The sequence below is a fragment of the Ambystoma mexicanum genome, chromosome 14, assembly GCF_040938575.1.
Source record: "Ambystoma mexicanum isolate Mex_15411 chromosome 14, UKY_AmexF1_1, whole genome shotgun sequence".
Lineage (NCBI taxonomy): Eukaryota > Metazoa > Chordata > Amphibia > Caudata > Ambystomatidae > Ambystoma > Ambystoma mexicanum.
The window spans coordinates 434185706-434211086 of NC_090940.1; the positions used below are offsets into that span (position 1 = coordinate 434185706).

At 45.8% G+C, this 25381-nt stretch overlaps 1 protein-coding gene across 4 annotated transcripts in view; it reads right to left on the minus strand.

Moving 5' to 3' along the window:
• LTBP2 (latent transforming growth factor beta binding protein 2) overlaps positions 1-25381 on the minus strand; it is a 1918131-nt gene that overhangs the window by 23617 nt on the left and 1869133 nt on the right. For all 4 annotated transcript variants that reach the window (XM_069637635.1, XM_069637634.1, XM_069637633.1 and 1 more), the window contains 3 exons: positions 23891-24070; positions 22594-22893; positions 11000-11149 (listed from right to left, as the gene is read on the minus strand). In XM_069637635.1, the coding sequence (XP_069493736.1) occupies positions 11000-11149; positions 22594-22893; positions 23891-24070 (630 nt within the window). The remainder of the gene's footprint in view (positions 1-10999; positions 11150-22593; positions 22894-23890; positions 24071-25381) is intronic.

Genomic DNA, 25381 nt, shown 5'->3' on the forward strand with positions numbered 1-25381 from the left:
AGGTAAACTCGCCATAACAGGGTGGAGGGTCTGCCCGGGATCAGACATATCGAGGCCCAGGGGGAGAAAGTCAGGGGGCAATTATGGAATAACAAGTGGGGTTTAGGATCCCCCACAAGTTAGTTATGAGGTTGATTGACAGCCAGGCGCGAGTGACACATTGTCCGAGAGCCCCTAGGAGTCTGGCCCCTCCTCAGGGGGAGAGGGAGATACAGGGGAGGGAAGGAACCAGGGGGTTTGGGCTCAATTAGGGGAAAAGGGGGTAGGAGTGGGGACAAAGGGAGAATGAACCGGTGGTGGGGACTCAGGGATGATGGGACTAAAGAACCAGGCCGTGGCTAGTGGGAACTCAAAACCAGTGAAAATCTTAACAATCACTGTGCAGAGGATGAACACCCCGAGCAAGAGGATTAAGCTAGAATGACAGGCCTAGAGAATGAAAGCAGATGTCTTAATGTATAAAGAAACACACATTAAAAAATCAGATAGGAGGCAAGTTAGGATCAGAGGGGCAACACAAATATACTAAACTAACGCAGGGGAAAAGAGGGTGGGTGTTCTGATCGCCCTATGCGACAGATAAATGCCCAAGTACAGACCTCCCTATCAGACACAGAGGGGCTCCACCTCTTCCTCAATGTCGACCTGGGAGGCAAGAAGCTGACGCTAGCATCGATATATGCCCCCAACTCAGGACAAGATACCTATATAAAAAGGGTTCCTGCAACGCTAGAGGGATTTGATACAGGGGAGATTATACTAAGAGGTGTCCTGAACATAGCGTGGGACACCAGAACGGACAAGCGCTCGAAGACACAACAGGGTGAAAGCGCTCCCTCAAAAGCCCTAAAAAAAGAATTTGAAACATTAGCAATCTACGACATATGGAGAACCATAAGAGGGGAAGCACAGGGCTTTACCCAATTCTCACATGTACTCAATTCCCAGTCTAGAATAGACTACATCTTGGCAGCCGCAGGCCCAGTGGGAAAGGCAGGTAACATTGAAGTAGGACCAATTTCCCTCTCGGATCATGCCCCGATAATGGTAACCTTTAATATACATACGACACAGGGAGGGACCTGCACCTGGAAATTCCCCACAGAAATACTGCAGGACTAGCTAGTAGTGGAAGTTATAAAAGACAAGATAGAACAATACTTCTCCGACAATGACACAGGAGAAACACCACTTGACATTGTGTGGGATACCTTTAAAGCTGTGTTGCAGGGTGACCTAATAGTCATAAAAGTACAAAGAGATAGACAAAGAAACAGGTGGGAAGAAGAATTAGAGGAGAAACTGAAAGGGCTACAAAAGGAAGAAGCAAATAACCCTAATAGGAAAGCAAAACTGGTCCTCAATTACGTTCAAGGCCAACTAGAGATGTTACAAAGTAAAAAAGTGGAATTAGTGCTCCTACATTTAAAACAGTTACTATCTCAGAGCAAATCAGGCATACAAACATCTGGCAAGACAACTACGGGAAAAAGGGCAGAGAAAATTGATAATGAAATGACAAGATAAACTAAGTCAAATCATGACAACGAATGAGGATATGGGGGAAATATTGAGGGACTATTACCAGACCCTATCCAAGTCAGCTGACCCACAGGAAGGTAGGCAGAAGGAATATGTTGAGAAACTCAAAATCCCCCAAATTTCAGATGTCGACAAGACGGTACTAGAAAGGGATATACAGATTGAGGAAGTTCTAAGTGCAATTAAAAAGCTTCAGAGAATTGGGGTACCAGGTCCAGATGGGTACTCAGACATTTTCTATAGGAAATATCAGAATGTCCTAGCACCAAAACTAACCAGTCTGTTTAAGTGGTTCAAGACCAAAAGGAACATAACCAGATCAATGAATAAAGCTAAGATGGTGGTATTCCCTAGACAGGGAAAGGATCCAGACTGATAGCCTTAATAAACCTGGATGCAAAATTATATCCAAAAGTCTTGGCGGAGAGGCTAACACAACTGCTCCCGACACTTATAGGCCAAGACCAATCGAGATTCATACCAGCTAGGCAAACTTCAGACAATACCCATAGGGTAAGCTACCTAATCGTAAAAAGCAAGACTGTCCCTCACCCCAGCTATCCTGGTGTCCCTGGACGCAGAGAAAGCTTTTGACAGGGTGGAATGGACACAACTCTTCCACACTATGGGGTGCATGGGTTTTGGGGCAAACTATCTGCAAATGATTAAGGTCAACTACAACTCACCAAAGGTGTGGATAGCTCTGAATGGAGCCTTGTCAGAACCAGTGTCCTTGAGCAGAGGCACCAAACAGGGATGCCCGCTCTCACTGCTATTATATGCCATATTTCTGGAACTGCTACTGGATCGGATACGGGAGGCCCAACAGGTGAAGGGGATAGTAATGGGAGGGGATGAGCATAAGATAATGGCCTTCGCGGACAACATGTTAATAGCTTTGACGACTCCAGAGCAATCTCTACTGGCACTGATAAATGAATAAATTCTATATGGCTCTATTTTGGGTTTGGAAATTAACAAACAACAGTCGGAGACTCAAAACATAACAGAGAACCACAAAATAGTAGAAAGATTGGCCTGAACCACACATTAAAACAATGCAGCAGAATACCTGGGGATCAAATGAACACCCTCAATTGGCCAGCTGTATAAAGCTAACTACCTGAAACTTCCTGGAAACCTAAAAACAGATCTAGCAAGGTGGAACCCCCTAAACATATCATGGTTGGGTAGAATGGATGCTACAAAAATGACAGTACTACCGAAACTACTAATCACTTTTATATGGAAAAAAAGCCAACTAGGATAGCGATGCAGGCAATAACAGCACTGAAATGTCAAGGCGGACTAGCACTCCCCCACTTTCACAGGTATTATGAGGCAGCACAATTGAGGGTAATACGGGAATGGGTGGCTCATTCCCCTCAACCCATCTGGGTCAAACAAGACAGGGTGGTAGCAGGCTCACCTCTCTCAAACCTACTATGGTTAAACAAACAATACAGATACACAAATACCAAGATAAGTGAAGTTGTGCAAGTCGGATCAAGGTTTGGGACAAGGCGGTAAAAACGGAGGTCCTAACGACATTCTCATCTCCCTTCTGTCCGATGTTTGGTAACCCAGTCTTGCAGCAGGGGATGGACCAGAACACGTACACACACTGGGTCCAGTCAGGCTGCTGCAAGATTAGAGACATGTACCAGGATCAAACAATGAGGACATACCAGGAGTGTAAGCAGAGCCTGGGGATAATCGACAGAGAAGAATATAAATACACCCAACTAAAGCACTGGCTTGCTCCCCCACCCCCCATAAGAGAGGCAGCCACGAGACTGCTGACACCATTCGAGACCTATATGATATCGGATACAGGCTCAAAAAAGTTAGTCTCAAATCTCTATAAATTCCTGAACGATCAAGGGGAGGAAATACGATGGAACCATATGAAACGCTGGAAAGAACATTGGAGGAATCCATTTCTCGGTAACAGTGGGAATATGTATGGGAAGTCATCCCAAAACTGACACTCTCGATACTGGTGTTAGAGATTTAGCAGAAAGTTCCACTACAGTGGCATTACACCCCTGAGAGACTACATGCAATGTTCCCATCTACCCGTGACAATTGTTGGCGAGGATGCACTTCAAAAGGGGACTGGAGGGACATCTGGCGGCCCTGCCCTAACCTACAGCAATTCTGGGGTGAGGTGAAAACCCAAACGGGCAAAATGGTGCAAGGAACAGACGAACGTCAGGAAAGGGTATGGATGGCGGGAATATGGGATCCAGGTCAGGGTCCCTACACAAAAACACAAAAGAGGGGAGTAATGGGGCAGGGAGGGAATTGGGCGCGGGGCGGGGGGAGTTGGGGAAACTGTTTGTAACTAAACCACATTGCAAAACCAATAAAACATGTTTAAAAAAAAAGATGTCATCTATGTTATGTCGCCAGCACATAATGTTAGGGCTTACTTGGTAGTTGACATAAATGAATTTATCCCCGAAGGCAGTAATGAACAAATTGTAATGCACCGTGTCTATGACAGTGCCTTTAATCCAGAGGAAATGTTTCTGACTAAACATAAAAAGATTTTGCCAGGGCAACGCATAGCAGTTTAACCACAAGTCAGAACTGTATGTGGTGTAGTATGTTGGTTGAGCATGTATTCTGCAACCTCCAATGCATTTTCTTGCAGTATGTTTCTGTACAAGGTTGTGATGTCAAGTGTTACTAATAAGTGAGAATCAGTCTTGAAAGGGTGGCATTCAATCAATGTAAAGGCATTGTTAGTGTCTTTTAAAAAAGCTTCAGTTTGGATGTAAGGGGTTTTAAGGAGAAATCTATATATTTTCCAATAGGTTCAAAGATGGAACCACAAAGGGACACTATTGGTCTGACTGGTGGGTTAGAGGTATTTGTGTGCATTTTGGGTAATGCATAGAATCGAGGATTCTTAACATCGTTAGGTGTGACGAGTCTGTCCTCTCTCAGTTGGGAAGCCTTGTTGAATGCCTTTTTTACACAATTCTTGTAAATAGATCTAAATCTCCAAAGGGGTATCCTTGTCAAGAGGTATATAGTGCAAAGTATTAACCAATAAGTCATGTATCATCCTTTCATAATGTGTTTGATCTAAAAGGAATATTCCTCCTCCTTGGTCAGCGGGATTTATGACTAGCTGATCATTTCTCTGGTGTGCAGATGTTTTTACGTTGGAACATCTTCGGCAAATCTCTGAAGTTTCATTTTTCGAAGGTAAGAATGTTTGGAGGCATTTCAGTGTCTGAAGGTGAAAATGTCAGTTTGTCTTAAAAGTTAGTAAAGGAAACGTTGTGTTCTGTCTCAGTATTAGAAAATAACACTTGTAGCCAAATCGTGTGGAAAAACTGATTTCTAGTTCTGTTTGTAACTGGGCACTAGACTGAGTCGGTACGAAAGAAAGCCCCTTGTGTCGATGTGGCATATGACTTGAAGTGAGATTAACCAAGGATAAAGACGGGTGAAGTCATCTCGGGAGGCTTTTCTCCCGGTTTTCAATAATCCTTGTGTGCCTTGATTTGGAGCATGCTTTTGGTTCAGGCCAGTGGCCCCTGGTCTGGCCATGACCTAAAAAAGACTGATTGTTAACATTAGATGTTGTGGAAATAGGTTCTTTGGTGTTGGTGTTATCACTAAAAGTACTGGATTCAGAGAACATGACCCAATGCCTCTTGCCTAGATTTGCAAACGATCCTTGATTTGGGAATCCTCTCGGATTAGAGGTATAGTCAACTGCTAAATAGTCACAGACTTTTCCTTTGGAAATGATGAGATGTCTTTCTTTAGTTTGTCAGCTTGTTTGGTCTTGTGTGGGAGTGGAGTTTGGGGTTATGGGAACCAATCCTCTCTATCTTTAGGGGTATTATAGGTCTTCACTCTTTCCTCTTCCCTTTACACAATGAAAAGGGCTTAAGATAGCTTGGGGAATATATACAGGTCGGATCACTATCATTATGGGAATCATCTTGGTCTAACCCATGTACTTACTTGACAGACAAGATTCTGAAAGCTTTCATGCCCCAGCTCATCTTTATTAATTTGTATTGTTTAAGAACATTTTGATTGTACATTTTACTTATTTATTTCTGCATCTTTAATAGACATTTCTGAATGTTTAATACAAATTATTGAACTGTACAGTTCAGTTCTGCCATCTCTACTCTACAACTCCCACTTTAATGATTTACCACTTCTCTGTTAATTGCCATCAACTGGACTGTCTTTTCTCCTTTGTAAAATCCACAGCTGGAAGCCAACTACCCATCCAGCAACATCTAGTCCTGCCAGCACAGAACTCCAATTCTGCTAGAAGGTTTCAACCAGGAATACAAGTGCATTTGTGAGTCAGGTCACCACCTCTTTTGAAAACCACCTTGTGTGGTGAACTGCCCCATGTATGCATATGTTTTACTATCTAGTAGGATTATTAGCTTTATCACTCAGTAAACCCCCTTTGTATCCAACATCCTGCTGTGTTGCTGACACCTAGGTAAATTAACCTGCCATCTCTGTTGTGTCACAGCCATCCCTCATTGGCTCACTTTGGTACCACATATTGAGATTATGTATTAAAGACATTGTTGGGACACAAATGACTCGTACCTTTCATGAGCTCTGGATTTTCTCGCCTAGACATCTCCAACGTTTCTCTGTGCTTGCTCAGCTTAACACAGGGTCTACTCTTTAATGCACATTTATTCCAGCCCAGGGTAGAGTGGCAGCTGTTATTGCTATTCTCCTTTAAATCTTTCAGAATCATCTCTAGCAATGCCGCAAAACTGCTCCTCTGCTTGCATTACCAAACTGGACTGGGGCAAGTGACTTCCACAACTTGGGTTTCTCTCTACCACCTGTTCTCATAACAGAATCTGTCATGAGTTCCTCATTTATAGCTGTCAATCGCTCCCCAAATTTCCTGGACACCTCTAGAAGTGGCAAAGATCTCTCTAGGCTCCCTGACCTCTGCTGTCTCTTTTTGCTGGGCTCCCGAGGATAAAACTCCTGAGCGCAAGCCTTCTCACAGACAAATGTTAGAGCAAGTGGCCATTATCTTGTCACCCTCAGCCGAAGAGAGTGGGAGCACCAGTTGCTGTCTTTCACTCCACGCTCCTATGGTCATTAGCAATTCCCTTGGAGTGTTAGGGTACCTCAATGCTTCCTCCAACTACTATTGTTCATGTAGAAAACATTCTTCTTCCTGGAGTGAAAACACAGCCTGTTTGGAACTCAGTGGGGAGCGACCCCCTTTCAGCCCCGCTGGATCTCCCTTCTCACTTTGAGGGACAGCTCTGTCACTTTAAAAACCTCATTCTCCTCTGCGCTCCACTTAATATTTAGTACCTTATACCTGCATTTGCAGCCTTTGAAAGAAAACAGAAAAAAATGATTTAGTCAAAGTGAAAGTGTGACAGGATAGATATATGTTGTCTTACTGCCACTTTGCTTCTTTAAAACACTGGTAACCTCCTCTACACCGACTTGTAGATTGCTAAGTCTACAAGACAAAGGGATGGCCACAATGAAGGATACATTCAATGAAGTGTACCGCATAGTACATCTAGGTGTGGACTCCAAAGTCAACCTCATCAGCTCATACAGAACTACCTTAAGTTCCCAAAATGAAGCTGGCTGTCTCTGCAGTAGGTGGGAGTAGGAATGGGGTGTACTATTTGCTTTCACCCTTCCAGATATGCATGAACTAGTGGCACTTTATAGAAATGTGCTTCAGTTCTAGAACTGACCACGCTGGAAATGGCTGCTTGAATGACAAGCTCCTGCCTGGCCTGCTTGTAACCTGTCTTCTACTAGATATGTTTTGCACCCTTCTCCTGACATGCTGGGTAGACGATTTAGACTGGGTTTGGTGGAGTCCATTTGCTTGTCTACCACGGGATATAAGGCAGACGAAGAGGATGCATCCGATAATCTTGGGGATGAAAGCTGGAATAAATGATGAACTAAGTGCTGGAGGATATTCGCTCTCTCAAGCTCAGCATTCACAGTGTTAGAAAGGAGGGCACCTCCTTGTCAAAGGGGCATATGTTGTTGAATTAGGGTCACAAAATATGAGGTCCATGCGTCTGCCCTTAACAGGCCAATGCATAAACTCATTTTACAATTAGGAAAGCCTAACCAAGGCTTGAATGAACAGGAGAATGTTACCAAGAAGTCTAACATTCACAGTTTTGGGTTTCCAGAGGAGGTTCTTGACTCTTTACAACAGACAGTGCTTCGGCTCCCTGATTCTCCAGCCCCTCTTGGAACAAAGTTATGGATGATGGAAGGGCTCACCACACCTATAGTTCTGAGCCAGTTAAGGGCAAAGTCACCACACTATTATTGTACAATTCCTCTGCTGATGATTGTGCAGTGCTGCTGCTATGCCCAAGATGATCATAAAGATGGTAATAACTGGCAAAGCCACGTGGGGGCGGGTGGGAGCTATCAAATAACCCATCATGTTCTTCTGTGAATTTAGCTGAGAAATAGTTCTGAGGATGAGGCTTTTCATCACTTTCAAAGCTCTGGCTAGGAAGAGGAAGATCACCCTTTACATGGTGTACTCAACCACCCCAAAGATGGCGATTTGTGGGACTACATCAAGCTTTGAAGACCCAACCAAGCAGAAGCTTTATGGATCAAAGTGCTCCTTTGCCCAGGCAGTCAAGACGCAGGGTAACATAGGGACTCTCCTTTTCCTAACGTTATGGCTTGCCACTGGCACCTTGCAGTGTGATTGGAGGAAATGTTTGTATTGTTTACCCCATAGTTGTAATCTTGCCATTTCGGGACATGTGGAAGGAGGGATGTTTCATTTTGGTGGTCTCAGACACTCTGTCTCATTGACTGAGCAGGTCATCCTTTGTTTGGTAGATTATATGTTGTTACTGTTATATGGTTCTGTGGGTTTTGTGCTGCAGCTGGGCCGAACACATCAATGTAGGATACACTCGGGAGACGTGCCACTGGTGTCATCTCTTATTTCCAGGCAATGATGAGTATAGTGTCATGCCCATGGATGGGTGCATGTGCGCGATGGCTAACACAGGAGTCAGCAAAACAAAAGAGGTGATGGGTGGAAGGTTTAGAATACATCTTAACCTGTGGCATAGCTCTGGGAACCCTCAGACCATTACAGAAAGGGGAACCATCACATGCAAATCAGACTTGGGCACACCCCAAAAGTGCCAGTCCAGCCCAGACTGCTTGTGCACATCCCTTCACGCAGGAGTCAGGCCATCGGAGTCTGCGTCCACACATAACAGACACCCCAAAAGGTCAACTACAACATTTCAGGGCATCTGGAAACTACAAGTTCACAAACACAACAATGTGACCCGAACTGACCACCCACCCCCGCCCCACTGCGCCTCCCCGAGGTCAAAGCCATTCAGCCTGTCTGGGACGTGCCATTCTTTAAAAAAATAAAAACACAGGGAGTTGTAGCTCCTCCATAGGCATTTTTGCACTCCTTAGCTTTGAATAGACCATTGGCAGTCTTGAGTACCTTGGAGTGAAGCTAGTGACCTCTATGTATGTGATTAATCAGACCTATCCAGGGAAACGCGTGCATTTGCCCTGAGCTTTTATCTGACCACACCTAATAGGAACACCCAAGACTGGCCAGCGCTGTTACTTATGTCTGTCAAACATCTAGATAGCAAATGATAGCATTGATCAGTGGTAAGCGCTTATGTTTGAAAACCACTAGATGGAAAACATAGTATTGAATAGTGCAATGCACCTGTGTCTGTCTGCACCTGGATAGAAAACACAATGAAGGGTGGCGCAATGCACTCATGTCTGAGCATACCAAGCTCACGTATGCATTTATGTGATACAACCATGAAGCCCAATCTCCTCTTCCATCTGACTCAAGGCATCAGCAGAGACATTACATTCTCTGGAGCCTCTAAACTAAGATTTCCTTGGAGCACTTTGTTGCTGTGCCAAATGCTGTGTTGAAAAGAAGAAGCCTGAAGATGGCATTAAATCAGGGCCATTGTGGGCTGCCCCTTGATGCCACAAAGGTTCTGCTTGAGCAGGCATTCTTTTTAAATGTTTCAACATTAATCAGAATCCCATCAATTAAATCTGAGGATTCATTTGTGCCACATAATCAATGTTCAGATAGCCAATCCTTCATGGAGTGTTCTCTAGTGTGCTTCCAGTGGCTCGCATAGACTGATCTCCTGGAGAGTCCCACAGGATACCGCCCAGAGGCTTCCATCGAACGATTTCAAGAGACTGTCTCAAAGCATCCTAATGCCCCCGAGAGACTTTCATAAAACAACTCCCAGTAAGTGCCATAGGAGCAACTGGTTCAGAAGCATGTCTCCAGCTTCCTATGGAGTGGTATGAAAGAGCCTCATAGAGCATTCTGCAGCGATTTCCATAGCACACTCTTAGCAACTTCAAATGTTTCTCATCAATAGCGGAGTATACAGAATTACACCAAGCCAAATATGGAGCAGTCCCAGAGATTACTATAGAACATTACACTCTTACAGTCATAAACCAGTCCAAACCCTTCCTAAGTGGCATCTCTCAGTGCCTCCCATAGAGCATTCCAAGAAGCTTGCATGGAACCTTCCTCAGAGAATACTATAGAGTGTTGCAAGAGGCGTCCATAGAGCATCTGCCAGAGACACAGAGAGAGCAGCTGCATAGACTAACTCCCAGAGTGCATCCCAAGAGTCGCTGTCAGGATTCTGCAGGATGTCTCTGCAGAGCGCTCAGTGGAAGTGTCAGGATCTAATGTCAGAGAGCACGTTGCATCCTAGCCAGAGACTTCCACAAAGTATTCACCAAAGCCTCCACAGAGGATCTGCCTTCGACTGCCTCACATCTTTCCCGCACTGTTTACCAGCCTTTACAGGTCATTCCAGGGGCGGCCTCTCCATAGAGTGCCTCAGAGCCGCCATGCAGGGCAACTCAGTGCTTGCACAGATCTCACAATTTCTATGAAAGCTTATCAGAGCTTCCTGTAGAGCTCTCCAGAACCCCTTGTGTTCTCCATTTTGCTTCCAAGAAGCATGAATAGTGTTTTGATTTAAGAAAGACCAGGTGATGCTTCAATCAGTTCAAGTGTCTTCATTCACTTCGGCCTGGCGCTCCCTCCGCATCCACCGCTCCCACTCCCACCAACTGCCAGCCACTCTTCCACTCACCTTCCACGAACCCCACTCTCGTTCCAATCACAACATTCTGGACTTCACATTCTGGAGAGAGCGCAAGCCAGCATTGCAATATAGCAAGATAAGAATACAACAAATAGTCTCTGTTAGTGTCTTCCTCCTCCAACACTCAGAGCACGAGAGTTCCCCTGACCCTCCCAAAATGTACTAGCTGCTGCACCGAGGAGTACTACTCCCTGGGACGGTCTAGTAGAAACAGTTACTTACCTATGGCAGTAATTGTGCAGATTTACTAGGTACGATGTTCACATACTCACCAATACAAGCCAGTTTGGTTAGTTCCAGTTCAAAGCCATCAAAGCAGTCGCAGGTGTAGCCCTCGCGGACTCGCACACAGCGTCCATTCTCACAGCCGTTCAGGATGCCGCACTCCTCAGCTCGCAGTCCCTCAAACCCTGCATAGCGCCCTGAGGACAGAAGCAGAAGCAGACTGTAAGCTCACAAAATTCCATTGCCCGGTAGGTGAGACCCCAGGGAGTGAGAAGCACAACACCAGCAATGTCAAAAGAATTGAACAGGGTTTTAAGGTTCCCCCGCGGTGGCTTTAGCACAACTGCCACTGTAATGTACTGGGGCTTTGTCATTTAATTGAGGAAAGGTGAAAAGCAAAGGGCTGCACTATCAAATCTAAACCATCATACTTAATTGATTACATCAGACAAGATATCAACAAAATCAATAAGCACGCCTCGAATGCTTCCAGGTGAGTGACAAGGGCAAAACGCAGTGCAATCAGCAGTCTGATGTTATGGATCGCACCTTCACCTAGATCATTACACAAATCACAACAATATTCCTGCACCAGAGGCAGCATACTGTACTGTACAGTACCCACCTTCTAGGCTCATCATGCTGCATGCAGCACATACCTCTAGTCAAAAGGACACAACTTAAGACTGAGTACCCACTGGTCAGCTCTTAGGCCCATACTTGGGTCCCATATGCAATGGGACTCCCTGGGAACAGAGACATCGGCCACAGCCCCCTCTTGCCTGTTGGTGGTATGTCACGTTTAATGCACAATGTTTCCTGATAAAAGTACATCTTTTCTGCTGCAGGAAGCAGTCAAGCTTACGCAAAGTAGGAGATTTATAGATGTATCCTGAGTTTTGAGCTGAATGTGAAAATCAGTGCAAATGGAAATAGCACTACTCAGCCCCACACCACTTGTAGAACAGCAGTGATCCCAATTCTAAAGGTGAACCAGTGTACCTTCTTGCCTCTTTAAGGTAGCAAAGGCCAAGGGCAGCCCATACAGAGGTGGGTGAGCCAGCATGGAAACATCTAAACAACAATAGTACGGAGAGTGCCTAAATAAAAGAACCGTCTAATTAAGGTTCGATACAAAATACGACTTTACTTAAACTAAAAGGGCAGACAAACTGTTAAAAATGCTACAAACCTACCTTTATGATATGATATGGCATTTATAACGCGCCTGTACACAAATGAGGTGTTCAGTGAATGCAGACTTTGGGGAAAAGAGGCTGTGACAGAATGGTCACCTGTTGAGGGCGAGATAGCAGACGCTTTTTTAAATTTTAATTAATATACAGTTATGTGGGTAGATCTATTTTTTAAAGGAAGGTGTGCTAACCAGACCCCTGTTCATATATATTCCGTGCCAAAATGAAATTGCAGCCATGTGCCTTTGCTGAGAGTCTCCTGGCCCTCTCAGCACCTGCCCACAGTGGCATAGGGAAGATTCAAAACGCACATGTGCATTCTTGACAGCTTCAGGAACGCAAAGTGACAGCAGGCAGAGTTGGCGTTTTTAAACTTCTGCACCTCTGCATCCAAACATAATAATTGCATGCCTTTGTCATTCTGGTGGCACGCAAATGTTTAAATATAAGCCAGGCCAGTTTGGGGCATGTTGACTACTACAGCCACAGCAATCTCATATCACACTAGTGTCAGCTCTGTGAGCATGGCCCAGCTAGAACAGGACTGATGTGTATTAGTGTCTGGGACAACACAGATGTGTATTAGTGTGTGGTCCGACTCTCTCCACAGCTGCTATGTGGGACAGTAGCCAGGCTTCTTCATTTTGATCCTTCTGCAGGAAGGGCACACCGTCCTCCCAGGGCACCGGAACCCTCACAAGTAGATCTCCTGGGAATTTGGCACTTCAAAAGCAGCACTGACGTAACAAAGCCACCCTCAGACCAGGGTGCTGACCAATGGAGTCCCTTTGAAGTTGGCAGCCATGGCAAGGGGGTGATTTTAGAGTAGCCAGAAGGGAGAGCTGGGCTGAGAGAAGGGTTCCAATATCTTGGTTTCTGTTAGGGCTCTCTACCACTTCCTGTTCCCCCCATTTCCAGCCGGACAATGCACTCTGGGTATGGTGTCAGAAAGCAAGGGGCGCTTGTTACAACAGTCTGGATTAGACTTCCTACAGCAGGCTTTCTCTGGACCAATCCCCTGTTATATTTTGCCTTCATAAGGAGAGAGCATCCTCTCCTACTTGATTCATCTCTGGACTCCCAGAAGAACAAGGAGAATTCTCTGGACCTCTGTCCTAAAGTCTTCTGTCAGGAAAGTGAATCCAGAAGGCATCCAAGGCAGAAAAGAGCACTTCTCCCATCCATCCACTTTTAACAGTGGGTGTGAACTGCTGTGGACCAAGGCCTCTTTGCTGGTGTATCCCTACATATTATCCCCACCAAAAATATTGCCGTATATATGGTTGTCTGGAACGGCCATAGGCAATATTTTGGGGGGGATCATTTTGGGGGTTTTTAGGAGCAGGGATTGTGAGGGTGTCCCCTGCTCCTTTAAAAATAATGCGGGGGTTGCAGGGGTGTCCCTCGCAGGTTCCATGCCTTAATATCGTCGCAAAAATATGGCGATATTTTTGTATGGCAATATTTTTGCGGGGATATTAACACATGGAACCTTTGCTGGCTGTGTCACTGGAACCTGGATCTTGCACTAGAGATGAAGCTGCCCCTGTGAGAGCCAGCCAATGTCCAGGAGTGGAAGTGCAGAACTGAAGGACATGCCTTGTCCTGCAGACCCTGGATTGGGCCTTCCAGTAACTGAGAAGCCCAACATCAGATACAGTCCTGATTGTCACTTCAAGACATCTACGATCTGGATCTATCATGCTCAACACCCTTTGAGCTACCACATGACCCGCAGTGCTGCATTTGGCATACTTAGAACCGCTTGCTGCACTTAGAGCCATCCAGACACTGGCTCAATTGATTGCAGTGGAACCCCTCTGTCAACCAGAACATGGGTCCGACACCATGGAAGAAACTGACTAGAGTGCTGACTCGACTGCTGGAATCCATCGAACTCGACCACCGACTCAACTCAGCAGAGTCATCGTCTCTCCGTCCTGATCCATTGGAAGACATTATCTTGCTGTCTCGAATGCCATCCCAACCCATTGGGAGCCTGCACCTTCGAGCCAACAGCTGGTGGGATTGCATTGACTCGTGGGTCGATTGGCTTGACCGCAGCGAAGGCACCTGGAAGCCCAGCTTGATGCTATTGAGCACCAAAGACAAGATTAAAGGTACAGGAAAGAGACCCACTCCCCCTGGTTCACATTCTGGGACTGTAGTTACTTTTAAGCCTTCTTTCTCTACCTTTCTCTATAAGAATATATCTTTGAACATTGGTAGTTGCAGAAATCCTTGCTTGAACACCCCTCCCTACATATCAACCAAGAGGGCACTTTCACACACATTTCTGCATTCTCTGTGTTTCTTTTATAGGGGTGGGGTTGTAGTGTTTTCAGTTTGCTTGTTGCAGTTATTGTTTTTATTAAAGGAGCTATATTTTTAAAGAACTTACAATGAGACATTCTTTCATTTTGGGGCCATTTAACTGAAGCTGCTTGGATTGCTAATGTCATCACCTCACATCTCTCTTGATGATATTGCCTGCCCTCGGACCACATTACCAAAAGAAGCAAAGAAGGTATCTGTCGGGGTGTGCCCGATTCATCTTTATAATGGTGGGGATCACTGCTGCTTTAGTAGTAGAGTGGGGATGAGTAGGCAGGTTAGACACCACATTTCCCTGTAATTCTGCAGAGCAGTAATCATTATTTCCCAGGGGCATTATGGGTATTGAAGTTTAGTCTTACAGGAAAGTCAAACAAGTTTAATAATGGATTTAAGGCATACAAAGGGTCTTAAATGTCACTCAGGCCTAACAAAATTGTTCTATGAAGATGATTCAAAGAGATTATTTGATGCATTCCTGGGGCATCTCAACGATGATTAAATTAAAGGTGGGTGGTCTCAACCCCTTACATTGTCACTTTGCCACATTGAAATGGTGCATGGCAAGCTTTTACAAGTGGCCAATCCTTGCTATTGTAACTAAGTGTATTCCTAGTAATGTCAGCTCCCAGAGCGGCTTGTCCATAGGAAGTTAGGGGGTGGTCTCAGGAAGGAAGCAGGGGAATGGCAAATTAAAGATGACTGGCCAATTCTCCAGAGTGAAGATCCCCTTATGCTACATGGCCCTTCACCATCCCCTGTCTGCCTAAGGTCAAAGGGATTCCAGTACTTATCACCCTGATATGCGTGTGACATTGTGTTGGAAAGGCCTCTTTGAAGCTTCAAATCCTAATACACCTCTAGGGACATATGCACTGTTCTCAGGTGTCATGCTTCCCAGCAGAGAACAAACCATTCTGGGCAAGGCCCAACACCAGTTGTGGGTGAAACCTCCAGGCCAGACGGGTTACGTCAATGGCTCTACTCTGCAGGTCCGCTTGAAACCAGTTGGAAATGATAAATTATATTGTATTGGTGTTTGGTAGTTTGACCTATATTTCATCTGCTATTGTATCAAAGCGGATATCGTTTTATATTTATAGTTAACTAAATCTCTGACACGAGACAAGTGAGTTAAAGGTATTTTTAACATGGGTGCCACTACTTACAGGGACAGGCTCGGGCTGTTGGAATTAATTTGGTTCCAGCAGGCTGGTTTAAGAAGTCACATGTTACTCTGTGGCTGCCATGTTGCCAAATAACATTGCAGCTGCTGATGCATTAGTAGACCAGGCTCAACAAAGTACATGGCACATGTGGGACCTGTACTTTTCAGCATGGAGCATTTTGAAAGTGGGCCCAGTTTAGCAGAGCCACTTTCTGAGAGGGAACATACAATCATTTTTCATAGCAAAAAACACTCAGGATTGCACACCTTCGCAAATGGCATTCTGTCACCATGATAGAATGATCCTGCATCCCTGTACATTGGCGTTACACACAGTGAAGGGATGGGGACTGCAAAATGCAGCGAAGAAATAACTACTGGTCACATCACCATCTTCTGTCCCCTAAGTAGCAGGCACTGACTTTATTTACCATAGGGTTTCTGAGTGTTCATTATGCCACTGACCCTGCCAGGAGGCAGAAGGAAATCTGCTATTTCGATGTAATCAGCAGCGAAATAATGTCCTTTCGTTCGACTAGACTATCCTTAGTCTTGCATTGTTTCATGTTCCTAAGTCCCCAAATGTCAATGCTCTGTCACACATATTGAAATCACCTAAAGGTAGAGTCCTAAAAGTGATCAATGTTAAACCCGCCCTACATGAAAAGTCTGTATTTAGATTTAATAATAAAGGAAACTCACTTTTCAAATGACTGTTTTAAAATAAATTAAAATGAGGCTTTGGGAGTGAACAGCACTTCTATGTCCCTCTTTCCGAACTCACCCAATAGGAACTTTGCAGTTGTGATTAAGACTGAGATTAAGTAACTACAAACGGTTCAGGCAAGAGGAGGTGGTAGAGTTTTGTGGGCAGGGTAGATGGATAAACTTTAAGTAAATTGACCTCTAACACTCCGATTTGAGTCATTGAGGTCGTGAGCTCAACCTGGTTGGTTTTTAATAGATTGGGTGCAAAATAATCTAGCCTGCGAGCCCCGGTGAACATAGCAAGCTGTCTGTGTGGATAGATTGCACACTAATGAGGCGGTCTACGAGAGAGTGGAATTGCATACCTCCAAGCGCTATAATCATAGGGATGATTTTAGCCAGTTAGGTTCCTGTCGCTGAATTCACTGACCTTGGAAAAATTTTTAAATGCCCACTCAGCAGCACTGTGTGGGCATTTACAGATATTTTTGTCAGTGCCGTGGGCCCAACTACATTAGCATCAGGCCCCATTTACTAGACAATCCTGGCTACGCCTCTGTTTATCCTCCTGAGAAGGTGTGAGATGCTCTGTCTTCATTAAAATGTGAGCAATGACCACACCCTCCTAGTCAGAATGGTTGGCCCCTATGCAGTTGGATGTCTGGGAAAAACCAGACTCGGGCCCTGAATGCAAGGACTTGTTCTGACATCTCCATCAGAGCAACATTTCCCTCATCTAATCACAGTATCTAGTATTGATTATACCAGTATGAAGGGGGAGTACCCAGAACCTAGGCAGGGTCACTGACGTGAATGTTGTTCCAGATGTTAAAAGTGCAAGCATGATCCCCCAGGTTGTGACCCGCCGTCATGAAGAATGAAAAGGCAGCCTGGATTCTAGAATACCAAGTAGCCTTGAAACCAGTCACTAAAAGGGAACGGAGGGGAGTGCAATGCAATATTAATCCAAAGGAAAAGCGAATCCTTCAAGGTAGCTCAGTCTCATGATGCTCGCCTATTTTGTGAAGTTGTTGTTCATAGGTATCCATTTCAGGAGAGGCCATTCTCTGAAGCCCTATTGTCTGTCATTCATAAGACAACATTCAGATCTGTAAACGTCACTAAAGGGAAACAATACTTGATTAAACTCTTGAGACCCACTGTATTAACCCAATGACCCTTCTTGATGTCAGAAGGGCAGTTTATAGAATGGAAAATGATACAAGTACAAGCGCAAACGGAATCCCTGTGGATCTGTACAAATATTTCCCTAATTTATGATGCTCTTTATACCTAAGCTTGTTAAAGCTGTTGTCACTTTGCTTCAGCACAGATTCATTCCTGACATCCAAGGCTGTCTCCATGTTTAAGAAGCATGAAGAATCGAATCTTGCATTTTATTGCCGATTTCAATTCTGGATTCCTCAGCTAAACATTTTGGGAAGATAGCGTGTAGTTGTCTCGTCGCCTGGGCAAGACAGCATAAAACTGTTCGCGTGGTAGATTCAGGGGTAAGGACAATATAACAATGTGTAAATCTCCAACTTAACACAACCAGGTGTATTTCGGAGCCTGCGTTGACTCCTTTATTTCCTGACCTGTTTTCCACAAAAACTGTATTTCTTCTGTGCCCTTTTCTCCCCTCCTATCATCCAGCTGAGGTGTTCTCCGTGCCCCCTTCCACTGAACCAGTGTTAAGGCTAATTATGTACACCTCTCTGTTGAGGACTGTACAACCACTAAACCTAGGGTGAGCAAAACACACCCAGCCGAAAACAAAGAAGAACTCTCTCTTAAAGGTAGGTAGAGTGGCAGAGCGATCAGGCTTAACTCTCGGGCAGGGGTAGCAGATTGACACAAAGGTTCAGGTAGTGTACACACTTATTAAGAGAAAATAATACACACGTATTATATGAAACATATAACACCATCAATTCAAATAAGTGCTTGGACGTTACTACTCACAGTATTAAAATACAAACTTTGTTATTATAATGTTTTTGAGGACTCTCCTCACCCCTATTCTTAAATGTGGGTCTTATATTTAAGGATAGGCACACAGCCCATAGTGACTTGAAAGAAAAGGGGAACCAGACATTGTTAGAGTAAAAATATACCTAGTGCCTGTACAACCACAGTACATTGTCCAACAAGACACAACACACTACTGTAATCTTGTGTTTCATCAGCCACATTTACTTCCTGCTCTTTTACCTCGACTCCTGTTGCTTATCATAAAAGATCTTTATTCGAATTCTTCAATGCAATTCATAAAAGTACATAGCCCGCGGGAGAAAGGGCGCGGGTGTTTGCGGCCCGCAGGGTGTTTCGCTTGGCCCAGGAGGGCCTCCATACAGAAGCCACGCCCCCTCCATTACTTCTGTTCGCCTCCTGCACCCGCTAGGGTGAAGCCCGCGGGAGAAAGGGCACGGGTGTTTGCGGCCCGCAGGGTGTTTCGCTTGGCCCAGGAGGGCCTCCATACAGAAGCCACGCCCCCTCCATTACTTCTGTTCGCCTCCTGCACCCGCTAGGGTGAAGCCCGCGGGAGAAAGGGCGCGGGTGTTTGCGGCCCGCAGGGTGTTTCGCTTGGCCCAGGAGGGCCTCCATACAGAAGCCACGCCCCCTCCATTACTTCTGTTCGCCTCCTGCACCCGCTAGGGTGAAGCCCGCGGGAGAAAGGGCGCGGGTGTTTGCAGCCCGCAGGGTGTTCGCGGATCCGTGGGGGACCAGACTGACCGGCCTATAACGTCCTGGACTGCTCCGTGGATCTTCAAGGTGAGCAAAAGCCAGCCATCACCATTCCTGCCAACCTTCCTTTAGAGTACTTGAGGCCCTTTGTAACAGCCAAGCCCACAACAAGATTCTCACGCAGGTCAAGGGCGCGGGGTGTTGGTGGCCCGCGGAGAACGCTGTCTGTCCCTGGAGGGACTCCTTAAGAGACACTTAAGAGACAGCCATCAAGCAACCCCAAATCCTACTGCTGCCAAGGGGGGACAGAGATCGCCGACCATGACTCTCCTAAAGTCTCTAAGGTCCTTGAAGTCTCATGCTGAGCCAAGGAAAGCTCCCTCTGTTTTGCCCCTCCTCCCCCCCCCTTTTGCCTCACGTCTGCTCCCCATGTTAACGGTCCTAAATCGGATCGCAAGATACTGGTTGTCAGGAGACAGCGCCAACAGTGTCATACAGTCAAACCCCCCAACTCGGCCCTCCAGAACTCCGATGAGGTCGAGCTCTCTACACCTCAGTTCCCCACGATACCCAGTGCCTCAAGTGGGATTTCTGTATCCGGCCAATCCTGTTTCGAGCAAGAGCAAGAGGGGGAACAAGAGCGGGAAGTGGCCGGGACTGTAACATTGGAAAGCAGCTGTCCTCCACCAAATCCTACCCCCGGAACCCTCAGCATGGTCCTCATCCCAGTCCCTTGCTCTAACCCTGGCTCTTGCACAGAGGTGGGCCCGTCCAGCTCCACCCCTGTCTGCTCACTCAACGAGGGCAGCTTGCATCTTTGCAGTCCGCCTATTGACATACCCCCGCTGAATATATCTTCTGATCATAGCAGTCTCTGGAGCGATTATATGTCATCGTTAAGCCCTTCAGTCAGCTCGCATTCTCATCCATCCTTACTCGGGGCTCCGAAGCAACAACCTGATGACCCCAATTCCGCTGTAAAACAAGCCACTGACCCCCCAATTGGGGGTGATTCTACAGCCAGGGTGTGCAATTGTGTATGCATCCAAGTGTTGGCTGAGTTGGCAGTTATCAAAAATCTGCTCTCAGTCCTCATAGGAATGAAGGGGGAAAAGCAGTGCGAGGGGGAGCCCTGTAACATTCTAATAGCTCGCAAAGGGCCCATCGTCACACCCCTGGCCCACCCCCTGGCACACCATCAGGAACAGGCCCCTGTGTCACCCACGTTCACTGAACCTTGCTCTAGCATGGTGCTTGGGAATCCACAAGCAGCCAAGGGTATCAACCCCAGTACTTGTGTCAAGCCTAGAGTGTCCAAGGGGGTGCCCCAATCTAAGGCAAAATCTATATCTCGGGAGGACACTGCACCAAGCAAATCGGGCCCTAAACGCCTCATTCCTGGAGAGGGGAGAGCCTATGGCTCATGGCGTAGAGAGAGGTTACCTCCACCCTATGGCCTAGGCCGGACCGGACAAGCTACCATGTACCTGCATGGCGTACCCAGGTTGGCAAGGGACAGGAAGGAGTCAAGGGATGCCCTCCTCAACAAAAGTCTACATTGGCTGCGGTCCGTAAGAGGCTGCTCTTTTGTGTCCAGGGAATCCTTGGCAGGGTGTCGCAGAATGCCAAGAGTGGACAATCAGCAGGGTGACATTGTGGAACTTGCATTTTGGGACTTGGGAGTGGCAAGGGCGGTCCTAGGACAACGTGGGGGGTCTAGTTGGTCACCCAGGAGTGGTATTCTAATTAGTAGTCATCCTCTAATAGTCCCTGAGTGCCCCCCGAGGTTAACTATGAGACCCTCCCCCCTGTCTGGTGCGAACCTCACCCCTTTGGGACGTCATGGGTCAGGTTCCTTGGGGGATAGGCCCTTGTAATGGGGGACTTCTTGATGATAATGGGGCTCCTAGTTTTATTTATTTTCCTCCTCAATGATTTTTGATGGGGTGCATTCTGTTATCTCTTGGAATATTGAATGTAATTGTTTTTGTATGATGTTTTTTGTGTTTGATGGATTTCCTTCGGAATCCGAATAAACTTGTTGACTGACTGACATATTATATCTTACCAATTGGATAAAAAGAAGACATAAAAGAGAATCAGGTAAAAAATTACATATACATCTAAATCAGGGCATCAAAAGACATTTGTCGAAGTCGAATATCTTTTTTCAAAAAATTATTCAACTTTGTACAGACCCATATTTCTTTCCATAAAATCAGATAATTTAAAGCCAGAGCACACTGTTTTACATTAATAACTCCAAAAACTGGAATCAAGTATTGTGTGCGCAATTTAGCATATTTCGGGGTCAACACTACAAAGTGGAGGCTTGTCTCTCTATTTTATCAGGATCAAAGGGGCAAAAAGCATTACGTAATTTTGCATTGGTCTTCCAAGAGACAAACCAAGTATTTAGAGGCAATAAATTAAAAGGATATCTGGTAACAGCCCAGCGATCGTGCAAATGCTTGTAAGTATGGCTGTTGCCCCATCCTAGACAAGGTTTGGTATCCCAATATCTTGTCCTCCCTTAAAGCTCTAGCCAGAGAGTTGCCCCTTCCAGTTGAGCCAAAAGTCATCATTAATTGTTTTACTTGCGCTTTTGTCATGTTATTTCTACGGGCCCACAGGTTGTGCATCTTCAAAACAGTTAGGCTTTGGAGTACATAGTTACACCAGGGTATCTTATTACTACCTAATCTAGCAGTAATATGGTCAAGTGAGTTATTAGTTAGAACTGCCTTATTATTTGAACGGGTTGATATCCATGTTTAGTGGGGCACTCTACCACAACTGGGATATAGGGGTGAATTCCCAGTTCTATATAAAGGTTGTATCCAGGTGAGCATACCGGTAGACCTAGCAACTTGCAAGTGGTTTTCAGTTATCTGGAGCTTACTTGGTCCCTCAAAGCCCTACACTTTGGCACCAACCACCCCAATTGCCCTAGCACGTGCAGTGTAGTTGTCCATTATAACTGCCAATGCTTTGTTTCATCTTTATAGCAGCAGTGGATTAGTGTTCTAGACCTGGTATCTTCTTGGTAAACATAACACCCAGATATGTGAAATTGTCTTTTTCAGATATTCTGTCTTTAGGAATAGTGTAATAAGTGAAGTGATTGGTCAATAGTTTTTTTGCTTGGGAGAAAGCCAGCTATGACTGACATAGCTGCATTTACCTTTTGGTCCAGAAAGTTCATAGAATCTATGTCATTACTGCAACCCCCATTACTGCGACCTCAAAAATGCAGATTTTATTTTTATTTAGACGCCTTTTACACCACATATATATGCGTGGGGAGACCCCTCGCAACTCTCCCTACTTGTATTATGTACCATACCACCCCTCCACATATATACATGGTGTAAAGGGGGTAAAAAATATGCCCTTCTCACCATTCCTGCTTCCATGCTGTACCCACCTCTGGTTGTGAAGCTCTCCTTGTGTCATTTGCTGCCATGCCACAATCACCCCACTGGTTTTACTCACCCTTCTGGCTAACATACTCTAAGCATTGTCCTGGCCGCCATATACTACTCACCCCTCTGGCTGCCGTGCTCTTGTGGCTTCAGTTCCGGTGGTCGAATTTGTGGAATCCGGACGATTCCACTAGACCCAAAGTCTGTTCCTTGTTCTCTTACGCCAAAAGTCGTGTCTGGAGCACTGTATTCTGGCCCAACGTCGTTATAGTATGGGTTGACTCCGACATCTGGCCCATACAGTCCGAAGTTAGAGTCTTCCAGGTCTGTTTCATATTCATAGACGGTTCTTTCCCTGAGCCCCAAATTCCTCTCAGGCCCGCTCCCTCCTCTGTGCAGGTTACACAGCTCAGCAAACTCTACTGTAGAGAGGGAAACATAAACCAGAGAAAATGCTAAGGAAGCAGAGAAGCCTGGGTCTGAGGTGCAGTGGAATTGCACATTTTACAATCAGCTGTGGTCAGGGAGCAGATTAAGGCTGGCTGTTGAGCCATAAGAAGAGGTCAGAGGGAAGGGTAATGCATGCCACTGGACCATCAGATGAGGTTAGGTATAGTGTAAGAGCAGGCCATCTCACCATCAACTACAGCTAGAGGTCAGAGTAAGGCAAATAGCAATCAGAGGGCATCATCAGCTTAAGTCAGAGAACAGTGTAAGCAATTCGAGTTTTATCACCAGATGAGGTCATAAGGCATGGTACAACATGGCCACTGTGCAGTCACGGAAGGTTACAGAGAAGGGTAAAGACAAGTCCAAATACCGGATGATCTAGGTGGGTAAAGACGTTGTGGGCTGTCATACCATCTACTATGGTCAGAGGACAGTATACATTCTGATTGTGGGACCGTAAAATGAGATCAAAATGAAGGGCATGGTCTAGCCATTGTACCACCTTGAGATCAGAAGGCAGGATAGGCTGTCTCTATGATACTAGGAACTGAGATTAAGGGTTGGTTGTTGTGCCATCAGCTGAGGATGTAGAACATTCTATGGGCTAGCCTTTATTCCATCACCTGAGCTAAGAGAATGTAGGATAGTCTGTCCGTTGTACCGCCAGCTCAGTTCAGAAATTGCAGTCAGGAGTGGCCACGGTACCGTCACCTGAGGTGAGAGGGTATCATGTATCATCAGCTGTGGTCAGAGAGTATGCTAAGGATATGTTTTGTGCCATCATTTAAGATAAGAGGAGGAGCAGGCCTTATTAAAACAGAAAAAGGGCACGATTACATTGGGGTAAAAGGACAGGACGATTACTTAACCTGGTGCATCTGGGGATATAGAAGAGAAGGTACGAGAAAGGCATGCAGCTTGACCTCTCGTGGAGACAGAAGGTAGAGGTGCTTAACGGTGGCCGCTCACCTGAGGCCGGAGGTGGGCAGAGGGCGCACTGCTGACTCCAGGCCTCTCCGTAGAGACAGCAGCACTCAGTGTAGGTGGTCCGCCGTCCCTGCAGGGGCTCACTGCAGATGAAGTTGGTCTCCACTCTCTGCCAGCAGATGTCGGTGTGCATGTCCAGCATGTCCAAGTCCTCTCTCTCCTCTGGGATCGGGGAAAGCAGAAAGAATCAGGCACACAGCTCAGCCAGTGACATTCTGATTAAGTGGTGACAACCCTTCTTGGGTATCGTCTGTAGCCAGGTTTTGGGGTTTTATGTGAGCCAGCATTGTAAATATATGCATAGAGTTATTTAACATTTAATATTTAATAATCAGTGTTTTTCTGTATAATTGTTTTATTCACTTTTGAATCTGTCTTTATGTATTTTTCTATTTGCAGTTTTTATGCTGATTTGCAAAGGCTTGTGCTTTTAATGTTTATGGATGCAATGTTACTTTATGGAAAAGTGTAATTTTAGAATATGATGACTATTGTGAAAAAGGGGATGATTGTGAGGCAAGAGAGGGTAGTAGTATGCCACTCAGTAGGAGAGGGTAGTAGTATGCCACTCAATAGGAGAGGGGAGTAGTATGCCACTCAGTAGGAGAGGGGAGTAGTATGCCACTCAGTATGAGAGGGGAGTAGTATGCCACTCAGTAGGAGAGGGTAGTAGTATGCCACTCAGTAAGAGAGGGTAGTAGTATGCCACTCAGTAGGAGAGGGTAGTATTATGCCACTCAGTAAGAGAGAGTAGTAGTATGCCACTCAGTAAGAGAGGGTAGTAGTATGCCACTCAGTAAGAGAGGGGAGTAGTATGCCACTCAGTAGGAGAGGGTAGTAGTATGCCACTCAGTAAGAGAGGGTAGTAGTATGCCACTCAGTAAGAGAGGGTAGTAGTATGCCACTCAGTAAGAGAGGGGAGTAGTATGCCACTCAGTAGGAGAGGGGAGTAGTATGCCACTCAGTAGGAGAGGGTAGTATTATGCCACTCAGTAAGAGAGGGTAGTACTATGCCACTCAGTAGGAGAGGGGAGTAGTATGCCACTCAGTAAGAGAGGGTAGTAGAATGCCGCTCCGTAGGAGAGGGTATTAGTATGCCACTCAGTAGGAGAGGGGAGTAGTATGCCACTCAGTAGGAGAGGGTAGTAGTATGCCACTCAGTAGGAGAGGGTAGTAGTATGCCGATCAGTAGGAGAGGGTAGTATTATGCCACTCAGTAAAAGAGGGTAGTTGTATTCCACTCAGTAGGAGAGGGGAGTAGTATGCCACTCAGTAAGAGAGGGTAGTAGTATGCCACTCAGTAGGAGAGGGTAGTATTATGCCACTCAGTAAGAGAGGGTAGTAGTATGCCACTCAGTAAGAGAGGGGAGTAGTATGCCACTCAGTAGGAGAGGGGAGTAGTATGCCACTCAGTAGGAGAGGGTAGTAGTATGCCACTCAGTAGGAGAGGGTAGTAGTATGCCGATCAGTAGG